The sequence below is a fragment of the Lactuca sativa genome, chromosome 5 (genome assembly GCF_002870075.4).
Source record: "Lactuca sativa cultivar Salinas chromosome 5, Lsat_Salinas_v11, whole genome shotgun sequence".
NCBI lineage: Eukaryota > Viridiplantae > Streptophyta > Magnoliopsida > Asterales > Asteraceae > Lactuca > Lactuca sativa.
In genome coordinates, this window is record NC_056627.2 from 260,784,252 (window position 1) to 260,809,064 (window position 24,813).

Consider the following 24,813-nt stretch of genomic DNA (forward strand, 5'->3'; position numbering starts at 1 on the left):
AAAACCTAAGAAAATCATTCATAATTACTAAATGAGTATAAAAACACAAATGGCTTAGGTTGTGTTTGACGCGCCACAGCTAGCTGATAAGCTACCTTATTTTTCGAGCTTTTTTATGTTGTCGTGTTTGGTAAGCCAAAAAGTAGCTTTTAAGCTAGCTTTTTGAAAAGCTACTCAGACTAGCTTTTTAAGAGCTTTTTTAAAATTTTCCAAATACACCTCTTAATTAATTATAGAAACACATACTCATACATGTCCTTTTATGTAATTTTATATATTTCAGCCAGCTTTTCAGCTAGTTTTACCAAACGTTATTTTTTATCAGAAAACTTTTTAGCTATCAGCTAGTTTTTTATTTAACAGCTAGCTTTTCAGCTATCAGCTAGTTTTTCAGCTAACAACTAGCTTTTTAGCTAGTACGCCAAACATAGCCTTATTTTGCAATAAAAAATATTAATGACTAAATGTGTACAAAAATATTAAGAACTAAATGTGTATAAAAATATTACAAAATAAATATGTACAAAGTGATAAATATATTATTGTATTAAATCATTTTGACTGTCTAACCTGGAGTAACTCGTTATACGGATTCAGTATGTATATTTTAACAAGTTAAAGAGGTAAATATGGACGAAATAAACTCAGTGACTAAAATGTATATAAATTGAAAAATATATTACCCTTTTAATTTATTATCCTTAGTTTTTACCATCTAACTGAAAACTAATATACCGAAGATAATTATGTTTCGTACCCCATAAACCAATAACTACAAAACCGTAATCGAATACAAAGACAAAATCAATCAAGAACACATACTCCATAAACTATTAACCCCAAAACTCCTTAACTTCAAACAATCAATGCTATGGAGTATGGACAGATGACTTCAACACCATGAAGATTATTTACCTAAAAGGCTCTAGGTTTTTATTGATCATAGAAAATGTACATACAATGAAAAGGAAAATGGAGCTATATATATAACAAAACTAGGGTAAAATATCATGCATTGTATTTATAAACCCAACTCATCAACCAAAAAACAAAGAAATATCATGTTAGAATTTTATAGATGAAGATACAAGACACCCATCACCAATCCTAAATTCCTACATTCAATCTTGTTAAATATTTACACTCTTTTTTCGGGTCTTAATTGGCCAAAAGGGGATCTTCCACAGTTTTGTGATTTTTATCTTCATTATGAGAAAATATATCCATAGGCGCAGTTGTAAACCCTAGCTTCCTGTTTTTCGATGTACCCTTCTCACGATCAAGATATATTACTATCACAGATATATCATCGTGAAAATGACGCCTAATACCCCTCTCGATTTTCATTATATCCTTGTATCTCAACTCCCTCTTCTTTGTCGCCTCACGTATCGCTGCCCCTACTAGTCTTTTTGCTATCCCCTGTAACCAAACATTTCTCATTTCCATTAAAAATGATATAAATCATATCGTGTAATTAATATAATAATTAAAAAAAAAAAAAAAGGTGACTAACCGATCTTGGATTATTATATACAATATCCACTGCTGCTTCATCGCTCAAATGCTCCCAAAGTCCATCAGAAGCAAATATTAAAAACAAATCTTGGGATTTGAGTTTTCTTGAAATGATGGAAGGTTCTGCTGATAATACAGCTTTCTTCAATGGAACATGGTTTCCATACTGTAGATAACGTGGGTCCCTGTGGAATTCGGGTTTCTTTAAATAGAAATCACCTATTGATCTTGATACCTGAAAGAAAAAATAAACAACATATATTTGGCGTATCATTTACATGATAACTTCAGTTGCTTGAGAACATGTGGTGCTTCTCGAAAAAGTAAAAGAGAACAGCCAATACGATTCACGAATCAGATGCTTCAGAATAATTGTCTTTTCAGAAAGCTAAAGGAGAAAAGAATCGATCGTTTGAGATTTTGAAGATGATTATTGATTAGTGATTACATGAATCCGTTGAAGTCTGAAACATTATAAGCAGATGAAATTAAGTGAAAGTAGTACCTGAATTATGCCTTTGATTCTCCAAACTCCACGGCAATACATAACAACAGGTGAATCACCAGGATGTTGTGCTTCTACCTCCTTCCTCACTTCTTCATATGAGACATTATGATCTCTTGACAAACGCTCTGCAACTACTTTATCCTTTCTTCCATCGGAAACCTTCTGGCCAAGGACTACTCGTGAGTCTCCAAGGTTAGCGACATGTAATTCATCGTTGGAAATAGCACCAACAAGACAGCATGATCCAACTGATGCAATCTGTGGTTTAATGGGCATTTGATGCTTCACGAACTGGAAAAACTTCTCCTCTGTGGCGCTGAATGCCTTTTTTATAACATCTGCGGATATACCTCCTTGTTCTGATGCATACTCTACAGAAAATCGAAATTCGCCAGAGATGAATACATAATCACAGATATCGATCAATAAAATTGGGAATCACACTTTCCGATTCTGAATTTCAACTCTAAAACATATAAAAAAAAAAACTACAGCAACATTGAAATTTTGGAAAAATCAATAGCAAAACCAGTTGAAACTTCAAGCTAGGGTTTGACATTAACATTAACGTAAAAGTACTTACTATGAATGAAGGGGAAAAGGTTAGAATTAACAAAACGAGAAGCTTCAGGGCCACCATGACCATCGTAGACGCCAACATATGTAGCGGAAGGCGAAGTATAAACCTGACTTTGATCTTCAAGGTTAGAATTGGCCTGAACAACGGCGATGGAGAAGTCGCCGGAGGCATGAGGCTTCAAGTCATTATGCCATAAAAGTACATCACCACTCCGTCGTCCTAAACATCGCTCAATAGGCTTAGCACACATCCGCAACATATTTGATGAACTGAAATCAGATGTTTACGCGTTTGAATTGCAAGCTAAACTGCAAATGTCGAATTAATGGAAGAGATTTGATTGAGGTTTTTTTGTCGGAATATTGGTAGAGAGAAATGAGAGGGAGAAGGGGAAGGTGTAAATGGGGTAGAAAAAGCAGAAAAAAAGTGGAAGAAATAGCGCGTGATAGGTGGAAGAAGACGATGACGTGGACCACCACATCTCTATGTTCAAACCGTGTTACATACGCCCTTTCCCACTTTTGACTTTTCTTTAAAAAAATTACTAATATATTGATATTCCCCTTCGTGTGTGTAATGTATACACGTATTTTTTTTATATACATGTTGATGTTGCCCTTGACTTTGAAGTTATTTGTATATTAATTAAAGATTAAGATTATATACGTAGGTGAATTAGTTAAAAAAAAATACGTAATAAATACGATACATTTGGAAATAATCATTAAAAAAATTTGAAAGAATCTACCGAAACCAACAATGGTTTCAAAAGATATGAAAAAAGATTATGAACAATTTTACAGAATTTTGAAGAATTTACTATTATAAAATAACTTCAAAGTATAATACTTACGAAATATACTTTTTTTTTCATTGAAAAAGAGTTATTGCTTAGATTTTAATTTTTCTTGAATCCAGGAAGTAATTTCGTAATTTACAAGTCACGCGTTGCATATTAGTGATCATTTTATGCGATTAGTGATGTTTTTTTTTATTATTTGCCAATCATGTGATTATTTTGTTAAATATTATATTGTAAAATGATTTTTTTTTTCAGTTATCTCTAGAATGTATCTGATTAGACATTTGGTAATGGATCAACATTAATTACGTCATAAATTTTTAATGATTGCTCGAGTTTATACGAGATAAATATATAAGTCAAAACTGCGTAAATGGTCCTTGTAGTATGTTGAAATTGTTATTAGATCAAAAAAAATTTAGACTACCACTAGTGGTTTAAAACATTGATTTTGTGGCGTATTTGGTCCAATTTATTTTGATTTTTTTAAAACGATGATTTGCTGTTATATCTTCTTTTTTTAGTTTTTTTGTTATAGAAATTAAAAAAATACCCACCTCTTTTCTTTCTTTCTTTCTCTCTCTCTCTCTCTCTCTCTCTCTCTCTCTCTCTCTATATATATATATATATATATATATATATATATATATATATATATATATATATATATATATATATATATATATATATAGATTTCATAATGGGGAGGTGGCCAGACAAATCAGAAGACCGAAGACAAATAAGAAGATCGAAGACAAGTCAGAAGATCGAAGGTCCATCATCTGCACATATACGTAATTGTCTACATCTTCTTCACCGCTAATTTTAGTGTCACCGAAGACAAATCAGAAGATCAAAGACAAATTAAAATCACATGTTGGTGATTTTAGTGTCACGAGACATTTTATGTAATTGTAACTGACATGCAAGCTAAGAGACGTATCATTTGTACTCTATATTATATGTTTGGAGAATGTAGAGTGCATGCATATATAAGATTGAATTATAATCTGGTACAACAAAAAGGCGGGGGTCAAGGGGGTCGCTCCCCCTTGTAGGGTCCTATGGGCAGCACCCCTAACGGGATCCAAGGGGCATAGCCCCTGGCGGTGGTCCTATCGATCGATCTTCAAAAATTTGAATTAGTTATATAATGGAAAAACCAAATTCTAATGGTGATTATGGTAATACTGATAAATCTTAGACAAAACTGCAAAAATGGTCCCTGTGGTTTCTCATTTTATGTGGTTACGGTCCAAACGTTTAAAAAGTTGCAGATTTGGTCATTTTCAACAAGTTTTGTTGTGGTTTTGGTCCCTCATCCGTTAAGTTCCTTAAAATGACAATTTTACCTCCAGGGACCATTTTCACAGTTTTGTCTTTTACTATACTATAAGGACCATTTTTGCATATATTCTTTTTTATTTTAATGAAGTATTACATATTAATAGATATTATTTTTAATATATAATATTATATATTAATAAATATTTTTTATTGGATTATTAATTTATTTTAGTTGATTTAAAAAAAAATGTTGGAGTAATTCTTTTTTATTAAATTATTATATATTAATACATATAGTTTTTAATATATAATATTTATATCATAATAAATATTATATTATTGGATTATTAATTTTTTAGTTAATTTTTGTAATTTTTAATTATTTTCTATTGTATTATTACTTTTAATTTATTATTTTCTTCATATATTAAATGTAGTTTTATTATATTATTAATTTATTTTAGTTAATTATTTTTTTAAAGTTTTTGTCGAAGTAATTCTTTTTTATTGAATTATTATATATCAGTACATATAGTTTTTAATATATAATATTTATATCATAATAGATATTATATTATGGGATTATTACATATTACGAAACGTTATTTTATTGGATTATTAATTTCTTTTAGTTGACTCTTTTTATAATTTCTTTTTGTTGGAGCAATTCTTTTTTATTAGATTATTATATATCAACAAATATTGCTTTTAATATATAATATCTACATCATAACAAATAATACATTATTGGATTATTAATTTTTGTAATTTGTTTTTTTGAATTATTAATTTATTGAAATATTACTTTTAATTTATTATTTTTTAATATAAATATTATCTTATTGGATTATTATTTTATTTTGAATGTATATTATTAATTGTTTTTAATTTTATTAGTTTCATCATAAAGTCGCCGAAATACGTAAAAGTGTCGCTTATCGTCGTAAAAAATTAGCAAGATCTAGGGTTGTTCAATATTTGGATAAAACCGAATTGTCCAATTGGACAATTCGGATTGGACTATTTGTTTCGGATATTTGGATTTTTGGATTAGTTTTCGACAAAACCGAATTATTATTTTGGATTTCAGATTGGTTATGGTTTATAAAATAAGAATCGAATAGTCCAAAAAAACCGAATAACACTTTATTATTTATTTATTTTTAATATATATCTATAAGTATTTATTAATTTTATAAGTTATTTTTTGAAATAGGTTCAAAAAGTTTCACCTAATAAAAAATATTAATATGCATTTTCTCTCAAAAGTTTTTTATCTATAAAATATTAAAATATAATGTACCTTCTTAATAGTTGTTTATAAATTTCAAATCGTAACTAAATAATTTGTTTTTGCTTCTTGTCTAAAATTCAATAATATTATAATTATGTCATTTTAAAATGTTTTAGTTTTTAAAAACCGAATTATAAAAACCGATCCAACCGAATTGTAATTGGATCGGATCGGATCTGATTTGAATTTAGTTTGGATTATTCGGATCCATGTTTTGAAAACTGAAATCAATTTGGATTCACTTGATTGGATTGAATCAAACTGATCCATCCAAACGAACATCTCTAGCATGATCACCTCTAAACGCCTTCATCGGAGGTTCAATAGATATCATACCCTATTCCACCCAGCGTTGTTGGTAGCCATCTGCGATAAACTCTTCATAATCCACTGGAATCCTTCATATCCCACATAATGCGTAACAAACCTCGATAACATTCATAAGTGGTGGTGGTGGTATTTTCCAAATGGTTTCTCATTATAAGCTAGATGAAATGAAAGTGTTTGACAACGATCCTAACTATTTCGATCATGAGAGACGACGATTTTGCGTATCCCATGACTTTATGGTGGAACCAATAAAATTAACAAGAACTATTATTATAATCCGATAAAATAATATTTAGTATATAAAGAAAATAATAAATTAAAAGTAATAATCCAATAAAAATAATTAAAAAAAAAAGAAATTACAATAATAATCCAATAATACAATATTTATTATGATATAAATATTATATATTAGAAACTATATGTATTGATATATAATAATTCAATAAAAAAATAATTACTTGGATAATTTTTTTTAAAAAATAATTAACTAAAATAAATTAATAATCCAATAAAACAATACTTAATATATGAAGAAAATAATAAATTAAAAGAAATAATCCAATAAAAATAATTGAAAAAAATTAAAAATATTAACTAAAAGAAATTAATAATCCAATAATATAATATTTATTATGACATAAATATTATATATTAAAAACTATATGTGTTGATATATAATAACTCAATAAAATAATTACTCTAACAAAAAAATTTTAAAAAATCAACTATAATAAATTAGTAATCCAATAAAACAATATGTATTAATATATAATATTATATATTAAAAATAATATTTATTAATATATAATACTTCAATAAAATAAAAAAGAATGTATGCAAAATGGTCATTATGGTATGGTGAAAGACAAAACTACGAAAATGGTCCCTGAGGGTAAAATTGTCATTTTAAAAAAGTTAACAGCCAACCAGTTAAACTTAACGGATGAGGGACCAAAACCACAATAAAACTTGTTGAAAAGGACCAAATTTGCAACTTTTCAAACGTTTGGACCATAACCACTTAAAATAAGAAACCACGGGGACCATTTTTGAAATTTTGTCTAAATCTTATTAATTTTGGTAACCAATTATTATGTCATTAAATTCATGATTCTACCAACTAATATAAAAGACAAAAATCCTAATTTGTCTAGTGTAAATACGACCCCTTAATTAAGTCGTAAGATATAACCTTCTCAACTCTTCTACTTCTACATGAACTTAGAACCCTCTTGAGATTTGGCGTGTGTTTCTGTTCCTAGATACACAAGTGTCCTTTTGGATTATCCTAAACTGTATTTTTTGTAACCCAGACATATGGTGGAAATATCAGTTCGGAAAATTAACTTACACGATACAAGAGAAATTTGGTTCTCCACCATCACCCTACTAAAATATCCTGAGGTGGTCAGACGAACTAGAAGACCGAAGACAAATCAGAAGATCGAAGGTCCATCATCTACACATATACGTCGTTGTCTACATCTTCATCACCACTGATGTCATTGCTAAGGTTTCGTAAACTTGCATCAGGATAATTGTGGCGATAGGGTTTTAGATACTGAAACCCTAATCTAGACTCGTTCATACAAATCTTGAAACGAGAAGGGTGGCGACATTAGAGTTTTGGGAAATGAAAAGGGAAACAACAAGAGAAGGAGAGGTATGTAAACATATGAAAGGGTAGTCATCGGTGTTCTTCGTTTTCTGATTCATCAATCAGATTTATGTAACTTATCAGTCTCTATTTAGTTTAATCGATGGGTAAGGGGAAAAAAGACGATTTTGTGTTCAAAGATTCATCAATCGGATTAATGAGACTTTTTTTCCTTTCTAATTCTTTTCGTTCTTTGCCATTCTTGCCGTTGTGGAGAGGTTTTCATCTGGGTATATTCATCTTTGATTTTGATCTTGGATTTTCGTATAGGTATATTCATCTTTTCCCTTTTGTAGAAGTCTTCCAGATCCGAAATTAAACCCAACACCACCATAAAACATAAAATTGCAAAGCTTCTAGGTAGCCTTTGAATTTTCCTGATGTACATTTATGTTCCGGTAGTCTCCTTCGATTCTTAGGTGTGTGAGTTCATATGTGTTGAGAGAGAGAGAGAGAGAGAGAGAGAGAGAGAGAGAGAGAGAGAGAGAGAGAGAGAGAGAGAGAGAGAGAGAGAGAGAGATATGAGTTTTCTTTATTGGTTTATATTTATTTTAATAAAAAAATTAACAAAAATTTGCAAATGAAAAAAGTAATTGTAAAATCATCATTATAAAAAAAATTCAAATTAAAATAAATTAAAGTCGCAACAAAATAAAAAATTTGGACCTTCGGTCCTGATCAAAATAATTTTGGATCAAAATGTCAATTTTTATCCAACGGATTGTTTATGCAGTTTTGTCTAAATATAAATATAAAATGTCACATGTTTGATATTATTATATACAAATAAAAAATGGTTTTTGGGAAACCATGTACTCCAGAACGCCACACTGTTTTTTTTTTTTTTTTTTTATGATATTTCTAGTTGCGACGACCGACCAACGACCGAGACCGGTTCAAAGTCTAAAGAAACCTACCCACTGAAAAAGGTAGACGCACCAAATTATTGGCACCATGTCATTCCTATTTTGTTAAATTCATAAAAACAAAATAGCCGAAATTGATAAATAGATTCACGTTCTGTAAAATGTATAGATAAAATACAAAAACAATATCGTGTATTATTAAAGAATGGTGTCAAATAAACATTCAAAATGAGTGAGTCGACATAATTATCTTTTTTTATAGATCAAAAAGTATCGTGTCTTGTATGTATTAAATACATAGTTTGAGACAACTTTTGATTCACTTGTCCGTTAGAAAAAAAACATGGCTAATTTTATATTCATCCCATATTTGTTTGTGTATCTTAAGTGAAATAGTGTGTCATGTATCCCTATAATATAACGATTTATGTGAATAAAGGAATGTATGTATAATTACTAATTACCGATGTTTTAAAAATCGGTTTAAACTGGCCGGTTGAACCGGTTGGACCGGAAATTGGGGAAGGGAGCGGTACACTGTCACTGATTTTACGTCGATTTCTGAACCGGATTGAACCGGCCGGTTTTTAAAATAACTCGATTGAACCGATCAAAATATATCGGTTGAATTGGTTAAACCAAATAAAAACACTTAGAAAAGAACTATTTTTATAATAAACTTTGGTAATAATTTTCAAATCTATATAGTTTTCTCTAAATAAAAACATATGATAAATGTTATAAATTTTTTTAATGTATTTGGAATGATCTACAATTTATTTATATGTATATTTTTAATGTTTGAACCTATAAACGTCAAATTTATGTTATATATATAGGAAAATAGGAAAAAATATTAAAATTATAGAAACCGATTGACCCGGTCGAATCGGGAACCGGTCACTATACTGGTTCAACTAAAAAACCGGCTTTTAAAATATTGATAATTACACCCAAAAAAAATATATTTTGTTTATGTAACCCATCCAGACGAACATAACCTATATGTATGCATCAATCCTCTCTCTTTCTTTCTCTCTCTCTCTCTCTCTCTCTCTCTCTCTATTATATATATATATATATATATATATATATATATATATATATATATATATATATATATATATATATATATACGTGTGTGTGTGTGTTTAAGTGTTCTAACTAATTATTATGCAGATATCGTATGTTATGAGAATGAGAATTACTAAAAGAATAAATTGTTTAGCAATATGAATACGTCCAGTAAATTTTAAATTGAAAGGAACATTTTTCGTTAACAATAATTTTTTGTTAATTCAAAACTAAAGCTTTTGAGTCGAGGTCAGGTGCTTTCTATTTCTATTTCTTATTTGTTTATTATTTTCGTTTTTCTACCTTATTTTCGTAATTTTTATGTGTATAAATAATCAATTGGTTTGATATTAAATATTTATTGCAAAACAACAAACTGAAGTAATAGTTTTTCCGTTACTAATATTTTTTTTATCACGTATCAAGATTTATCTAATTTTTAGTGAGAAAACAAAGTTGTAACATCCATAAAAATCACAACAAATTTGAACTTTAAAAAACAATCAATAGTCATAAAATGTTTACGAAAACATTGTTTCCAAATTGTTTATCCATATCAGAGTATCCAAAAATCATAAAGTCATAAAGAGAGGATGTGTATGACCATGTCTTAGCGAGTTTCCCCAAACTACCAACACACAAACAAATAACATATACAACAGCATGTCGGGTCCAATCAACCATCGAGTTGGAATACCCAGTGTGACATCCCCTAATTTCTCGGCTAGAAAAGACCGATTTAATTTATGCTTTTTAAAATCAAATTAGAGAAATCTTTATAAAAGATGTTGCGGAATTGGTCCCCAAAACAAAATATGATAAAAGTTTGTCAAAACCTTTATTTAAGAAATATATCATTTCCTTTTTATATCAAAACCTCGGGATGTCATGTTCCGATACAGATCAAAAGCATAAACAAGACATTATAAGCCTTAATTACGACAGTTATTTGTAACTACTGGCCTATAACCCAAAATTCACTCATCATCATCATCCGACTATGCTCGGGGTCCTCTACCTGTAATATAAACAACTGAGTGGGTCAGGCTTGGAAGCCTGGTGAGCATATAGGGTTTTCAACCCACAATACATAAATTTATTATGTTTAAACATCAATCAATCAACTGAATTACCCCAAACCCCATTATTTTATTTATTTCTTAAGGGTATACCCTAAGAATCAACTATCCCTCCTTCCTAAGGATTCATCCTAAGGAATAGACACAAAGTCACCTCGTGACCGGGGTTTATACAACGGGCACTAATTCCATAGCTGCCAAAGTTTATTCAACATGTGCTAAGTCCATAGCTCTCATTTATCGACATTATTATTTACAGGTATTTTCTCCTGCAATACATGTCAATGGGTTTTAGAGTACAACAAATGAACATATAGTTCATTACACCTACAGGTTGCGGGCCTGCTAGTGTTCCATAGACTGTCTAGAATAGTCCATGGTTGTCATCCATACTCTGCTGAATGACGGGGGCCAACATTTTGGGTAAGTGATTCTCTCAAATTTCACCACTCACCCTCAACTCATGATCAATATTATTGATCATCTCCTTTATCCAACTCATCTTTCATCATACCTACTATTTCATCTACCCATGTTTTACCCAACATTTTTCGTAGATAAAAATACATATATAGTTTAAATTATTTAAAAACATGTATAAATCATTCCTTCAGCACCCATCTCAAATAAACAAAACAATATATATTCACACAACACATATTTTATATAAAATACTTCATATCTATGTGTAAGGTGAAAGTAACTACACACTCACTTGATTTAATGAAAACCGAGCAACAATTCATTTCCTAAAACGATCGTTTCTAATAAAACCTGGAGTTTTATTGAGAAACCGGACTCTGCGAAAGGTCAGGCTTCGAAACCGAAAAGATAAATTTTCCGGGCTTCACGGGCACTTTGTGGCGTATTCCGGGGCTTATAATCGATACCGGGGCTTCGGGGGATGATAATATGAAAGAAATATGGAGAAAGGGGCTAAAAATGACAAGTTTTCAAAATACCCCCGGGAGGTCTCGCACCCTTCTATTTATAGGGGAGGAGGACCGAAGGCTCGGATCCGAACTGAGGAGAGGATGGCACGCGTCTATGAGGCTCGGACCAGGTGGTTGCTTCGGCGAGGCTCGGACTGGTCAGCTGTGAGCTTCAGATTGGTCAGCAGCCTCGGTTCAATGAGAAGAGTCCACGTATGCGAAAGGGGTGTCCGAGGAGCATCCGCGGGGTGTCTCTTGCGAGCCTGTCCGAATTCGAGTGGACCGCGGACTTGGTCCAATCAGAAGACGACACGCGAAGCTCGGTCCTATCAGGAGGTGCCACGTGGAGGCCTCACATGCGAGGGATGATGTGTCCGAGGTGACTCAGTGAAATTTCTCGGTTTTGGGGATTTTTCTCGTTTTTCGCGTAAAAACTTCTAAAATCCATAACTTTCGCATACGAGCTCCGTTTTTGACGTTCTTTATATGCACGCGTAGGTAAAATTACGCTCTACAACTTTCATTTAGACTCTGTCGGATAATTTTGACTTTAATTTTTTATTATTATTTTTAACAGATCGAGACAGGAAATCCGTTAAAAATTCATAACTTCTTCATCCGACGTCTGTTTTCGTCAGACTTTTTACCGTTGTGCTACTAATGACGAGACCTTAAATTCTCGTTTAGGTTGTGTTGGCTAAAAATCGCTCGATCTAAAATTCGAGTTTTTAGCTGTCTACTGCTAAGCTGAAACTTCGAAAAATCATAACTTCCTCATACGAAGTCAGATTTGGGCGTTCTTTTTATCAAAAATTTTCGGTTTAACAAATACTATGACTTTTGTTTAGATTACTAAGGCTAAAAAGTAGTTTATCAAAAACTCACTTTTTACGACACTCGGCGCCGTGCCGGTTTATCGCGAAACTTCGACAGGTCATAACTTCTTCGTTATAACTCAGATTTTTGTATTCTTTATATCCCCGAAATCCTTGTTTCGATCACAAAAACTTTATGTAAAGATATCAGATTTATCTAATATTTATTTTTGATGCTCATTTTTATTCTTAATTAATTAAATCCTAATAATTAAGCATAAAACACATAATTCACATAAAATTCACATAATTCCTTTTCATTTCTTCTAAATGAGTTACAAAGGTTAACCTAGACCGTTATGTCAATATTAATGCATAGCCTAGAAACACGGGCGTTACACCCAGGCCCAGTCATCCTCCGGGTCCAGTCATCCGCTGGATGGAATACTCTAAGTGGAATGCCAATATACTACGAGTCCACTCAGTTCGAGTCTGGAGCGCCAACCGTCCCTCAACTCGTATTTGGAATACCCCCGAGCCCTCAGTATGAGTTTGTTATGCCAATCGGCCCTTAGCTCATATCTAGAATGCTCATGAGCCCTCAGTATGAGTTTGGCATGCCACCCGACCCTCAGCTCATATCTGGAATGCTTCAAGGTTTGTTGGCTACAGCACAAAGCAGTACAACCTCAAGCTACCACAATATGCTGACATATAACTGATAACAAACATAATCAACAAAAAGATTATCATGCAGTCAAATCACAGGTAGTCCTACTGATCTACAAGTCTACGCATACCAACAACTAGCATATAATCCTACATATATATTCCATACTCAACATATCAATGCATATCAGAATATCAATCTAATGTGACGGCCTAGGTGCCTTAGACACGTAAGTACAGTGAGGAACACTCACCTTACAGTCTGAACAATAGCTGATGAGGTCCCGACTCCGAATCTCAGCTCTAACCGCTACCTATTCATCCAAATGACCAATTCCCAAACACTATTCAAATTACCCAAAAATACCCCTTGGGTCAACTAGGTCAAAAAGTCAAAAAGTCAAATGATCAAGAAAGTCAACCAAACCAAGTTACGCCCCGCATACCTGGCTCGTATGCCTCTTACTATACAGATCGAGGTCCTCTTTAGCATACGCCCGTAGTACAACAGGTTACGCCCAACGTATGTGGTGGCTTTCCAACTTCCTTTTAAGAGCTTATTTCATTATGCAACCACGTCCAAACCTTAGTCTTAGTCCCAAAAGTCATTCCAAACCATAAAGTTTCCAACTTTATGGTTCTACATGCCTAAATCAAGCCCAAAAACAAAACCCTAACTTCTCTTAATCACTAAATCTCTTAATAACATGCATGGGGAAAACTAAAGGACCAAGATCATATTTTTTATGACTCTAGACCTAGAAAAACGTCCAAAAGGACAGCCCAAATGTTCTCAAGCATGCAATGCACAAGAAAGTCATAATCTTAGGACAAAAGCTCACAATATCAACATATAATCTAGATCTATCAATTAAGCCATAAAGGAGGAGACTTTTTGCCATCTAAAGATGGAGAATGATGCAAGACTTCCATATCCAAGCTTCTTCTTAGCCTCCAAGCTTCACCACCACCTTCTTCTTCCTTTGGAACACACAAAAATCCACTCAAATGACTCAAAAGCACAAGAGGGAAGGGGGTAGGGTTTTGCAAGAAACGTTCTAAGTGATGGAGGTTGGGACTAGGGTGAGGGTGTGTGACTTAATGTTGATTATATAGGTTCCAAAAGCCTTGGATTAGGGTTTAAGTCCAGACGACCTATGCCCAACGTATGCCTAAAATGATGTTGTTCTGCTAAATGGGCATTACGCCCAGCGTACTAAGCCATTATGCCCATCGTAATGGCGGTTGTCCCAATTTACGAAATTGCCACTATAGGCCAATTTTGCAATCTTTTCCATACACAAGGGCTAGATTGAAATACTCAACATCCTTAGGGTTGAATTCGAAGGTACCTCAATGTCGGGATGTTACAATTCTCCCTCACTTGAACTAGACTCCGTCCTTGAAGTTTGTTGCAGTAACGAACCCAGGGTAGTATTTCCATATCTCCACCTCGGGTCACTCAGATGGTCCTCTCCAGAACCAATCCGAACTAAAAGTCGGCTTGTTCAGGCGGTTGTCTACCTATACCATCCTTGAGTTGTTAACTTTCATCACTCGATAAACCATGACCACCCTCTCAAAATTTGGACATCCAACACTTCAACTGAATCTTAAGCAAGAAAAACCATCTTGGAACACATATAATACAATATCTCTCACAATCTGGACCATACGGAACCCTTCCGACCCTGACTTACCTTGCCGATTCCACTGGAGGATCAAGACTCCTGACCATTCTCTGTTGTTGATTCCTTCATCCAAAAATAAGGCGGCTCCAAACACAAGCCTAAACTAGACAACCACTGTAGAGAGGCACAAACAGCACCAACATAATCCACAATTTCCTGGCTAAGACTGAATGTCTGGAGAGGTCCATAAAGCCGGGGACTCCCAAGGCTACAAACACCGAATCAATTCTATCAATATGCTTCCCGAGACCAGAAACCGATCGAACCTAAATTTCAGAACCCATATTCCAGGATTGACGTTCATCCATTTGTTGAATTCACCCTTTGCCCTTGAGTATGACCACTACCGAACGCGCGGAAAAAGAACCCAAACACATCAATTCCGAATTTCCACCAATTCCAAATCCCTAAGATGTACTAAAAGCCTTTAATAAACCCTTGACTCCCTGACATGCCATTTTCAACCACTGCTCCTATAAGCAAAAATGAGAAATCCAAGAATTTTCCCATTTTCCTCCAACCCTTATCCACTCAGGTGTACCCCCACTTGGTAAGACACTCGAGACATTCACTAAGAACTTCATGATTCGAGACTTCATAACCAATACCCAACCTTGATAACCAAACCCCTAATAATATCAAACAGGACTTATAATCCAAACATTCTGTAGAGACTTTTTGATACACGATTGATACTCCCAACAACCCTTTAACTGTTCCCTTTTTCCAAACTAGCTGATTTGTGAGTCTCCTGACTTCCAGCAATGCGCCAACACCGAAGGTACCAAAAGCGGAAGAAATAAACAATCATGATCACTGGGCCCAAAACCTATGTCTGGAATACCCCTACAAGGTCCTCAACATAGGCCTAGATTGCCTCCGAGCCCACAACATGAGTCTGGAATACACTACCCGGCCCTCAACCCACCTACACCCCTCTCGACAATATATAATGAATTTACCACAATACGCACCCTTAGGGAACACATAACCTCATCCAAAAAGGGAAGAAATACCAGGGTTCTATTGAAACGAAAAACATCTATCATTAACAGAAGACATCCTTATGAACGACCGAAAAATAAACCCATACCTTGATTGAGATTGGACAGATTCCACCAATACGCAACTAGATCGAGAAGTCTTCCAAGGTGATCCTAAATGCTACCAAAACTTGAGCCTGCTATGAACCAAAATTCCACACCACCCTTCAGGGTAAACATACACAGAGACCAAAGGAACATAAAACATGCTGAACTTGATGATAGGTTGAGACATCCGTTGAACTTCAACTGTCACACCTTGAAACTTTCAGAGAACCTCCGCTGGATGATGAACGAAACGACCAAGTATCAAGAACACATTAATATAAGATCTAATGAACCAAAACCCGCGTGGAGCTGAACGTACCCAACTCTGAAACTGATTTCCTAATCAATCTTTGCCCAAGCTAGATTATAAATAGAAATACACACAACGAGCTGACAATTCCCTCAACAACTGATACTCAAGCTGAGTGATCCTAGCAGCCCTTAATCTATTCATTGGCATCCCCAAAAGGAACCAATAGCTGCAACAAGATCCTTGACCAACTACTTTCTGCTAGGAAACAACTCATGTATCTCCAAAACAAATACATCCGCTTGCCACCTACTATATACCCATGCTTTGACCCAATAATGAACCGAGATTCCACATACATGCATTGTACATCCCTATGAGCCATTATTCCAACATCATGAACTCAAACAAATGGATAATCCTCCAAGAAGAATACCCAGTTCTCCCCCACTTAAGGTTTGAACTACCAACCATTAGTGTTGAAACCAAACCATAACTCAAACCAGCTCAACCAGGTACAAACCATCCCTGACTCTTGGAATACATAACACACTCATGGTGATCTTCCAGATAAGGACCAATCAAATCCTAAGAGAATTCTAGATTCCAGCTGAAAACCTCTGAAACTTTCCAATCATAACCACTTAGCATTAAGGAATTCCTGCAACTGCATAAGAAAAATACCAACTTACTATCCAATACATACATTCTTCTCCTGCAATCCCGACCGACAATCCGGTACCTAACCTGCATATATCCAAAGAACATGGACCCTTGATTGCATCACAAGACATCCATTCCAAATCAATCCTCTTGCGTACTCCCACGCTGACATACAGTTTCCAAACACCGCGATCAACAGACCCCATGTAGGGTTTACATCCTAACTCTGACAGTCACAAGCCTTCTCACTCCTTTTCCAAACTTGGAAAACTGAAAGGGCATAATCCTTGCCACAGATAGCGACAACCTTATCCATCAATCAACAACTCAACTTCTACATGCAATCCCTAAGCCGATCATAACAATCGTTTCCTTCTTGAGTCCCGTGAATCAATGAATTACCTCGAGCAAAATCCCGGAGACCTCCAAACCAACATACTCATCTAGGTCTATACCATTCCACCCAAACCGACATCACCATTGAGGCCCAAAAAAATTACCAGACTCATCCTCATGGCTGAGCAACCATAACCAAAAATCAGCAAATATGAAACTACTGCCATTAAACATGGTACCAAACCATGATATCATCCCTGACCAACCCTTAGAATCCTTGAAACTCTCCTTGATTCGAGTATGAATCCCATGCTTCTAGTAGTACGGGCCCAATACTACTTTCCACACTTTCCACACCTATCCATACTTTCCTCAAAAATCATCTCGGGTCCCCTAAGACCTACTCATAATAATATTCTCAATACATGATCAACAACATAGGAATGTAACTAAAAATACTTCCTAGGCTCTCCTAGGATTCCCCACCTTCCCTACCATCAGCTGCTGAAGGACTCCAATCAATGTCAGCCAACCGCTTCATGAATACAATTACATGCAACAAAACTTAAATAATCTTTTGACTGAAGGACCCAATCTTACAACGGTTAGACTCAAACGACAGTTGTTCAATAGCGTTAAATCCTTCACTCTAAGATTACTTAACCTCCATAGAACGTAACTTAATGTATTCATTTAATAGTTAGCTCACATCAATGTGAATCCCACAAAGCACAAAGCAAGCAACATTCGAGCAGCGGAGTCGACTGGTACTAAGACACAATAAAATCAGGCATATCCTCATACGAAATTCTCGATCTCTATCTCCCACTCATGAAACTTCCACCAACCATGCAACACTCGTGTATGCTAATCATACATAACACTGGATCCTATAGACAGTCGAATACTTGATTCTACTCTAAGCCATTCGTCAAACAAGAACAGGAAATAATCCTAAACCAAACATTCTCAGACTATAGAATCTTGTACAACTATGATGCATACACTAAGCAACTACAGTTATGATGTCAATTCTGAAAGGTCCAGTATGCTCAAGAGTCATATTAAAGTGATATTGCTAAATAACATATGATACTAATGGGTCACACTAACAACTTGATACAATTGATTATTTATTAGAAATTGATTTAGATAAATATTCAATAAAACTCTTATAATTAAATTGGAAATTATTTATTTAATGGAAATAATAAATTCCATTAGCAAGTAACTTAATATATATCATATGGTATGATTTATAAGTCATGTACAAACTTTTGGACTAGCTGAATCCTTTTGTCTTTTTCCTAAAAGGCAAGGTTTATATTTTATAAAAGAGTTTATAAAAGTTTGACTTTCTTTCTTCTTCTTTATGTAATTTTCTAGATATGCATAAAAAGAAGAAGTATATGACTTGTCTAATCATGCTTTAAAGGCATGTGAGACATGCTTATGACAATGGGGACATGTTTGCTTAAAGTGCTAAGGAGTAATGGTTAATAACTTCACTTTATACATATAAATAAGAGAGCTTGCACTTGGATTATTGACTCATTCATTCCTTGATGAAAAATACGAATCCTCTCTTCCCTCTCCCTTTCTCTCTAGTTTTGGTTAGAAAATTTGAAGAACACTTGCCTCTTCAAGCCCTCTTTAAGTTCATATTGGTTATGAACTTAAAGCTTAAGGGTTTAAGAGTTTTGGAAAAGCATCTACATCAAGTTGAGTCATTGTTGGTGTCTCAAAGGTTCCACATTCTTCATCAACTTCCAAGCTTCCCGAGAGGACCCAAAGAACTACAAAGGTTGTTATTTCTTCACCTCTTCTTTGGTTGGTGTTTTAATCTTTCTATAACTTGCAAGAAGATCCTTGGTGGGTATAAAATGTATATGTTATTTTAAAAAAATTAAAGTCTTCCTTTGCCACATTTTTCAAGTTTATGAAACTAATTTTGAAATAAAACCCAACAATTGGTATACGAGCTACCTTACAAGTTTGGTTAGATTTTTTTTTTGATTTTTGGAAATATTAGTTTTTAGAGAATATGGATAACTTGTTTTTGTCTAAAAATAAGTTCATACATATTTTCTATAACAACTTTATAATTATTTTTTTATGTGACAAAAGTTTCATGCATCTTTTGTCATTTAAAGTTGTCTTAAAAAAACAAAGGTTGTTTTATGTATATGTTTATGTATATGATGTGCATAAACTAGCCAAAGACCATTGTGTTTGTTGTTTTTATTATAAAATTGTTGTAATATTTTATTTATTTATATGGTATGTAGTAATTAAATATATTAGATTTTCTTGTTTATTTTGTAAAGTAATAGATTAGTTTTTAGATATATTTATTTGTACAAATATGTAACAAGAAATAAAGTTTGAACCATTTTTTGAAGACAAAAGGAAAATTTTCGAGTTCAACATGTGCTGGGCAGAACATGACACTTTCTGAAAGGTGTCATGAATCCTACACATGTGCTGAATGGGTGTTGAACAGAAAGATGACACTTTCTGAAAAGTGTCATGAAATTTGCAGTATTTCGTTTAAAGAAGCTTTTCAAATATTTTGCAAGGTGTTTACTCAAGTGGGAGCTTCTTCAAAAACATTACAAAATATTTTTTGGTCCCGTTAAATGCCCCTTTAGAAAAGGACTTGGCATTTTTATGTTGGCTCACAAAAATATCATTAGTTGGTTATGTTTATGCACATATCTATTTATGCATGTTTGTGTTGTTTATTTTATGCAATTATTATGTGTGGTTGATAAATTAGTTTTTCACATGCTAAAATAATTTTTGACAAAATAAACATCACATTGAGTTTGAGTTTTCAAAATTGGACATAAGATGTAAGAAGTTATTATTTTAAAATAAAACTCGGTTTTATAAAATCGTACAAATAACGACAAATTTTGAAATACCCCATTATAAAATTTTAAATTGTGATTTTTATAACTTATACAAACTCCAAATATATAAGTAATAAAAGGAAGTTTTATTAAAGATATAAAATGTTCAAATGCATTAACTTAATACCGATTATTAAAATTGAATTGCGTCAAATTATATAAAAACTAGCTTTTTATAAAGAACCTTTAAAAGATAATTTTCTTTGGAAATTTATACCATGGTTTATTATATGCATGTAATAAACATGATATCATATGTTTTTAAACTAGAACTAAAAAACATATAAAGACTCATTTTACAAAACTCAAATCTATGTAATCCTTTTGAAGAACACCCGCATGTCTCTTGTATGTACTAGTGGGATAAATAATACCTAACCGCTTAGTGTTATCTTTTGATGACCGAGGTGTCTTCGCGATTCCTATAACCAAGTTATAGGCCGATTACACAAGTTTTTCAAATTGGACGATTTGATCGGAAATCTTTTGTGATAAAGGATACCTAAGCAAGAGAGTTCTGAGACATAGATGAGATCAAACATGTCTAATTAAACTTGTGATTAACGATCCCATAAATCTAGGAATTATATAGTGAGATATAATTGATAATCGATATCTACCTGGTTGAATTCAAATAGATGGGATAAAGGATACCTAACCAGTTATTTGTTTTGCAACTTGGATCCTATACTTTGATAATTAATGTTTTTGGAAACTAAAAGGGTATTAATTATTGAAGATTAAATATTGAAAATACTAAATGAATTTTGCTAAAATTTTGTAGTTATATATAATCCATTCTCATTATCATGAATTGTCATTTTCTTTAATGACTTAATGAAACAATAACATTCAATAGATACAACTTCAATGAATGGGTTTATGTCTTAAGAGACAATCTCGAAGGGATATGAAATTGTATACACTTAAAGGTCCTAGCCCTAAACTATTTGCTTTGAGCAATGAACCTGAACATGATACCTAGTAAAGGCATCACCGTGATGCTAAAGATGCTTCTAACATCAAACTAGGAATAGTTATTCATGACTTCTAGTCAGTATAGGATACTTTAAACATATATATGATGATATAACAGGTCAAACAATATTCCAATAAATACAGTGATATTTTATTTAAAGCTAGTTTAAACATTGAAATAATACAAGGCTAAAAGAGTCACCTAGTGTGATTTAAGAGGCCCATGTTTTATGGACTTAACACTTTTAAGCCCAAGAAATCTACTAAAGCCCACATAGATGGATCTTGTTTCTTTTGTGAAGAAACTGGACACTGGAGGAGGATTTACTCCTCTTATTTGGAAAGAAAGTCTGGAAGAGACTAGTACTTCTTGTATCTTCTAGATAGAACTCATACTTTTCATATAACACTTAGGTACTTGGTACTTAAATGTTAATCTAATATTTGTAAATGGCTTGCAAATATTTACTGAAGAGTAACCAAGCTGAGCACAATCAAGTAGGAACTACACTCTCAGAGTTTAGTTTATTATTTATGCTTAGAGCATAAATTACTTATAATATAAAACAATATTTGTTTTGGAACAATATATGTTTTAATTTAGCATGTCTAAATTTATATCTTAGTTATTTATTTAAATGTTCGATAATTTACTTAATCGTTTTTCATAATGATAATAATCATATTCTGAAATGATTAACTTCTATTTATAAGACTAGATCTCTTGATAGAATTATGAAGTAAATATCAACATTTTGTAAATAAAATTATGTTCCATATGCAAACCCTTTTGACTTAAACTTGTTTTAAATCAAACTCATCTTTGACCTTGTTATCTTTATTATATAAATGACATTCACATATTCCAACTTCAAGAAAGGGATCTTTGAAGGAAAATAATGTAGTTTATTTGACATATGTGAACCTTCTTTATATGTAAAGGATTCCTAATGAAATTCTCACTAAGGTGTAGAGAAAATAATTAAGGAATTATACACTTTGGTGTATGACTTCCTTTCTAATGAATGTCTGAGATTAAGCATAAGATACCAAGTCAACTTTAACAACTATAGTAGTTTAATTATATTTTACGTGGTAAAATATAATTGTGAAATCTTTGTTGAAGGTTTCAAAAGTTGAGATACAAACCGGTAAGAACCATCTAAGGCCTTAACGATAATAAAGGATGAATTAAATCTTACTTGGTATGATTTACTTTCTAATCAATAGAAATATCATTCTTTAATCTTTTTGGGATAATATTTCAATCACTATTAACTGTATCTTAAATACAGATACCAACTAATAAGTGGATTAGACACTATAAGATTTTGTATGGAAAGGATCCATCCATATCTTATTAAATGTTTTATGGATTTAAAGCTTATGTTAGACTAAAGCTTCTAAACCCAAAATCTACTAAATACATATTTATATAATACTCTAAATGTGTCTTAGATTGTTATATGCTAACCCACCAAGAATAAGTTCTTTTATTGTTGTGAAAGCTAAGTTAGTAGAAAGCAAGCTTCTAATGACAAAGCATGGGGGAGGTACATGTAACTTGAAGCAACTCAAGAACCATAACCTTATGTACTAATAGTTGGCACTAGTTTTAACAAGGATTGTTAAAATTGAATAATAGATATTCACAAACACAAATTGTTCGCATTAGTGGTAGAAATCATCTATGACTTTAGAAATGTGGAATCTCTTATTGATGAGCTTTTATTGATGGTTTCTGGAAAATCCATCAAATACCAAGATGCTATGTCAGATCTCGAATTTGATAAATGACTTAGACTCGTGAACATGAGATGAAATCCATGTATGAGAATTAAGTATGGGCTTGATTAAAATTTCTCCATATAGCAAGGCTAGAAGGAGTAAATGATTCTTCTTGAAAGAATAAATTACATGGATAACCATACACATTTAAAGCAAGACTTGTTATAAAAGGATTTTCTCATACTGATGACATTGACTATGATCAGACCTTTTCCACAAGTAGCTATGACTAGATCAATAAAGATATGTTTGCTATAAATTCATATTCTTAATATGAGATATAACAAATAGATTTCAAGATAGACCACTTTTTCTTAATAGACATCTACTAAAAGATATCTATATAGATTATCCTGTAGGTTTTCTTAATCCATGTTATCCTAACAAAATGTGTAGAGCTTGAGATCCACTTGTGGATATAAAGCAAACATCTAAATGTTATAATCATCATTTTATGTAAAACCACAAGGTATGCTTTTATATCAAAATGAATAGAGCATGTATGTTTACTAAGAACTAGTGGGAGCATAGTGAAATTCCTAATCTTGCATGAGTGAGACATACTTAATCATTTGAAATCACATTCTGACTAAGCAAGGTCGTTTTCACCTTGACTTGGAAAGTATTTATAAATTGAAAGACTTAGGAAGGAGAAGATACATTCTTGGAATGTAAAATCCATAAGGGATAGATAAAATGAATGTTAAAAGCTTCATGTCCTTATACATATATTGACAATATCTTGAAAGGGATCAAGACACAAGATTCTTTTTTAGTATACTTGACATTGTTATATAGCACCATTTTAAGCTAGCCTCAAAAGTACATAACCCATAGGTTTGAACTAAATAAAATGATTTATATTCTATTTGATTGGAAAATGAATTCATCATTTACGCCATATTATGCATAGGACATGGTATTTGATCATGATGTAAGCATGTCATAGGATACTAATTGAATACATGGTTAAGTCATTAGATGACTAAAAGAGCATTCTAAGAGTGCTTTAGGAGAACTAAGAGAATGTATGTGAGACAATCAATTTAGAAAGGATCTTTATAGAAAGAGCTACATAAGATGTTAATTTCTAAACAGATATAGATAATTATGAATTATAATTGGATTTTGACTTCATTATGGAATGAAGAGTAAATCTTGTTGGAATGAGGTCCAATAATGACACAATCTACTACAAAATAAGAATACACTACTTTAGAAGTTGAATTCAAATATGATTTGATGAATGAGATCATTGAAAAACTATGTTGATTTCTGCCATTCAAGGATCACATAGAAATCTTTGTGACTTTGAGAGTATACTTAATAAAGCTAAGAGACTCTATGTCACAAAAGAACACCAATCATATTCTCCAAACTATTTGACTATACTTAGAGTAAAGTTAAGTATAGAGATGATAGTATTTATAGAATTCACACAAATTAAATTTTGTCAGATCCATTGATAAAGTAATTCTTTTAAGCTAAGTATGAATGGTCACACTTCAGCTATAAGACTTTATTACTTTAGAAATGGATTTTTGATTTAGATTTAGTATTTGGAAATTGGAACATTATAACAACAACTATTAGATAATGTTATGATATATTGGGATATAGTCATCACATTAATACTTGTTGTGTTCTATATTAACGTGTTTAATCCATGAATAATATTATTATTCTA

The 24,813-nt window shown here is 32.5% G+C and overlaps 1 protein-coding gene across 1 annotated transcript; it reads right to left on the reverse strand.

Annotated features, from left to right (window-relative positions):
- Positions 1 to 996: 996 nt before the first annotated feature.
- On the reverse strand, positions 997 to 3,019 carry LOC111877213 (probable protein phosphatase 2C 63). The gene is made up of 4 exons (XM_023873737.3): positions 2,610 to 3,019; positions 2,024 to 2,397; positions 1,517 to 1,753; positions 997 to 1,422 (listed from the first exon to the last, which is right to left on the reverse strand). Exons 1-4 carry the CDS (start codon positions 2,863 to 2,865, stop codon positions 1,159 to 1,161), a joined length of 1,131 nt encoding a protein of 376 aa, XP_023729505.1. The 5' UTR covers positions 2,866 to 3,019; the 3' UTR covers positions 997 to 1,158.
- Positions 3,020 to 24,813: the final 21,794 nt, after the last annotated feature.

What these genes read in the sequence shown, in the direction of transcription:
- LOC111877213 (XM_023873737.3), bottom strand. Translation starts at nt 2,865, where the DNA reads ATGTTGCGGATGTGTGCTAAGCCTATTGAGCGATGTTTAGGACGACGG. An exon ending in CCTTTTCCCCTTCATTCATA is followed by an intron (nt 2,398 to 2,609) that starts GTAAGTACTTTT and finishes GATTTTCTGTAG; the next exon opens with AGTATGCATCAGAACAAGGA. An exon ending in TATATAATAATCCAAGATCG is followed by an intron (nt 1,423 to 1,516) that starts GTTAGTCACCTT and finishes GTTTGGTTACAG; the next exon opens with GGGATAGCAAAAAGACTAGT.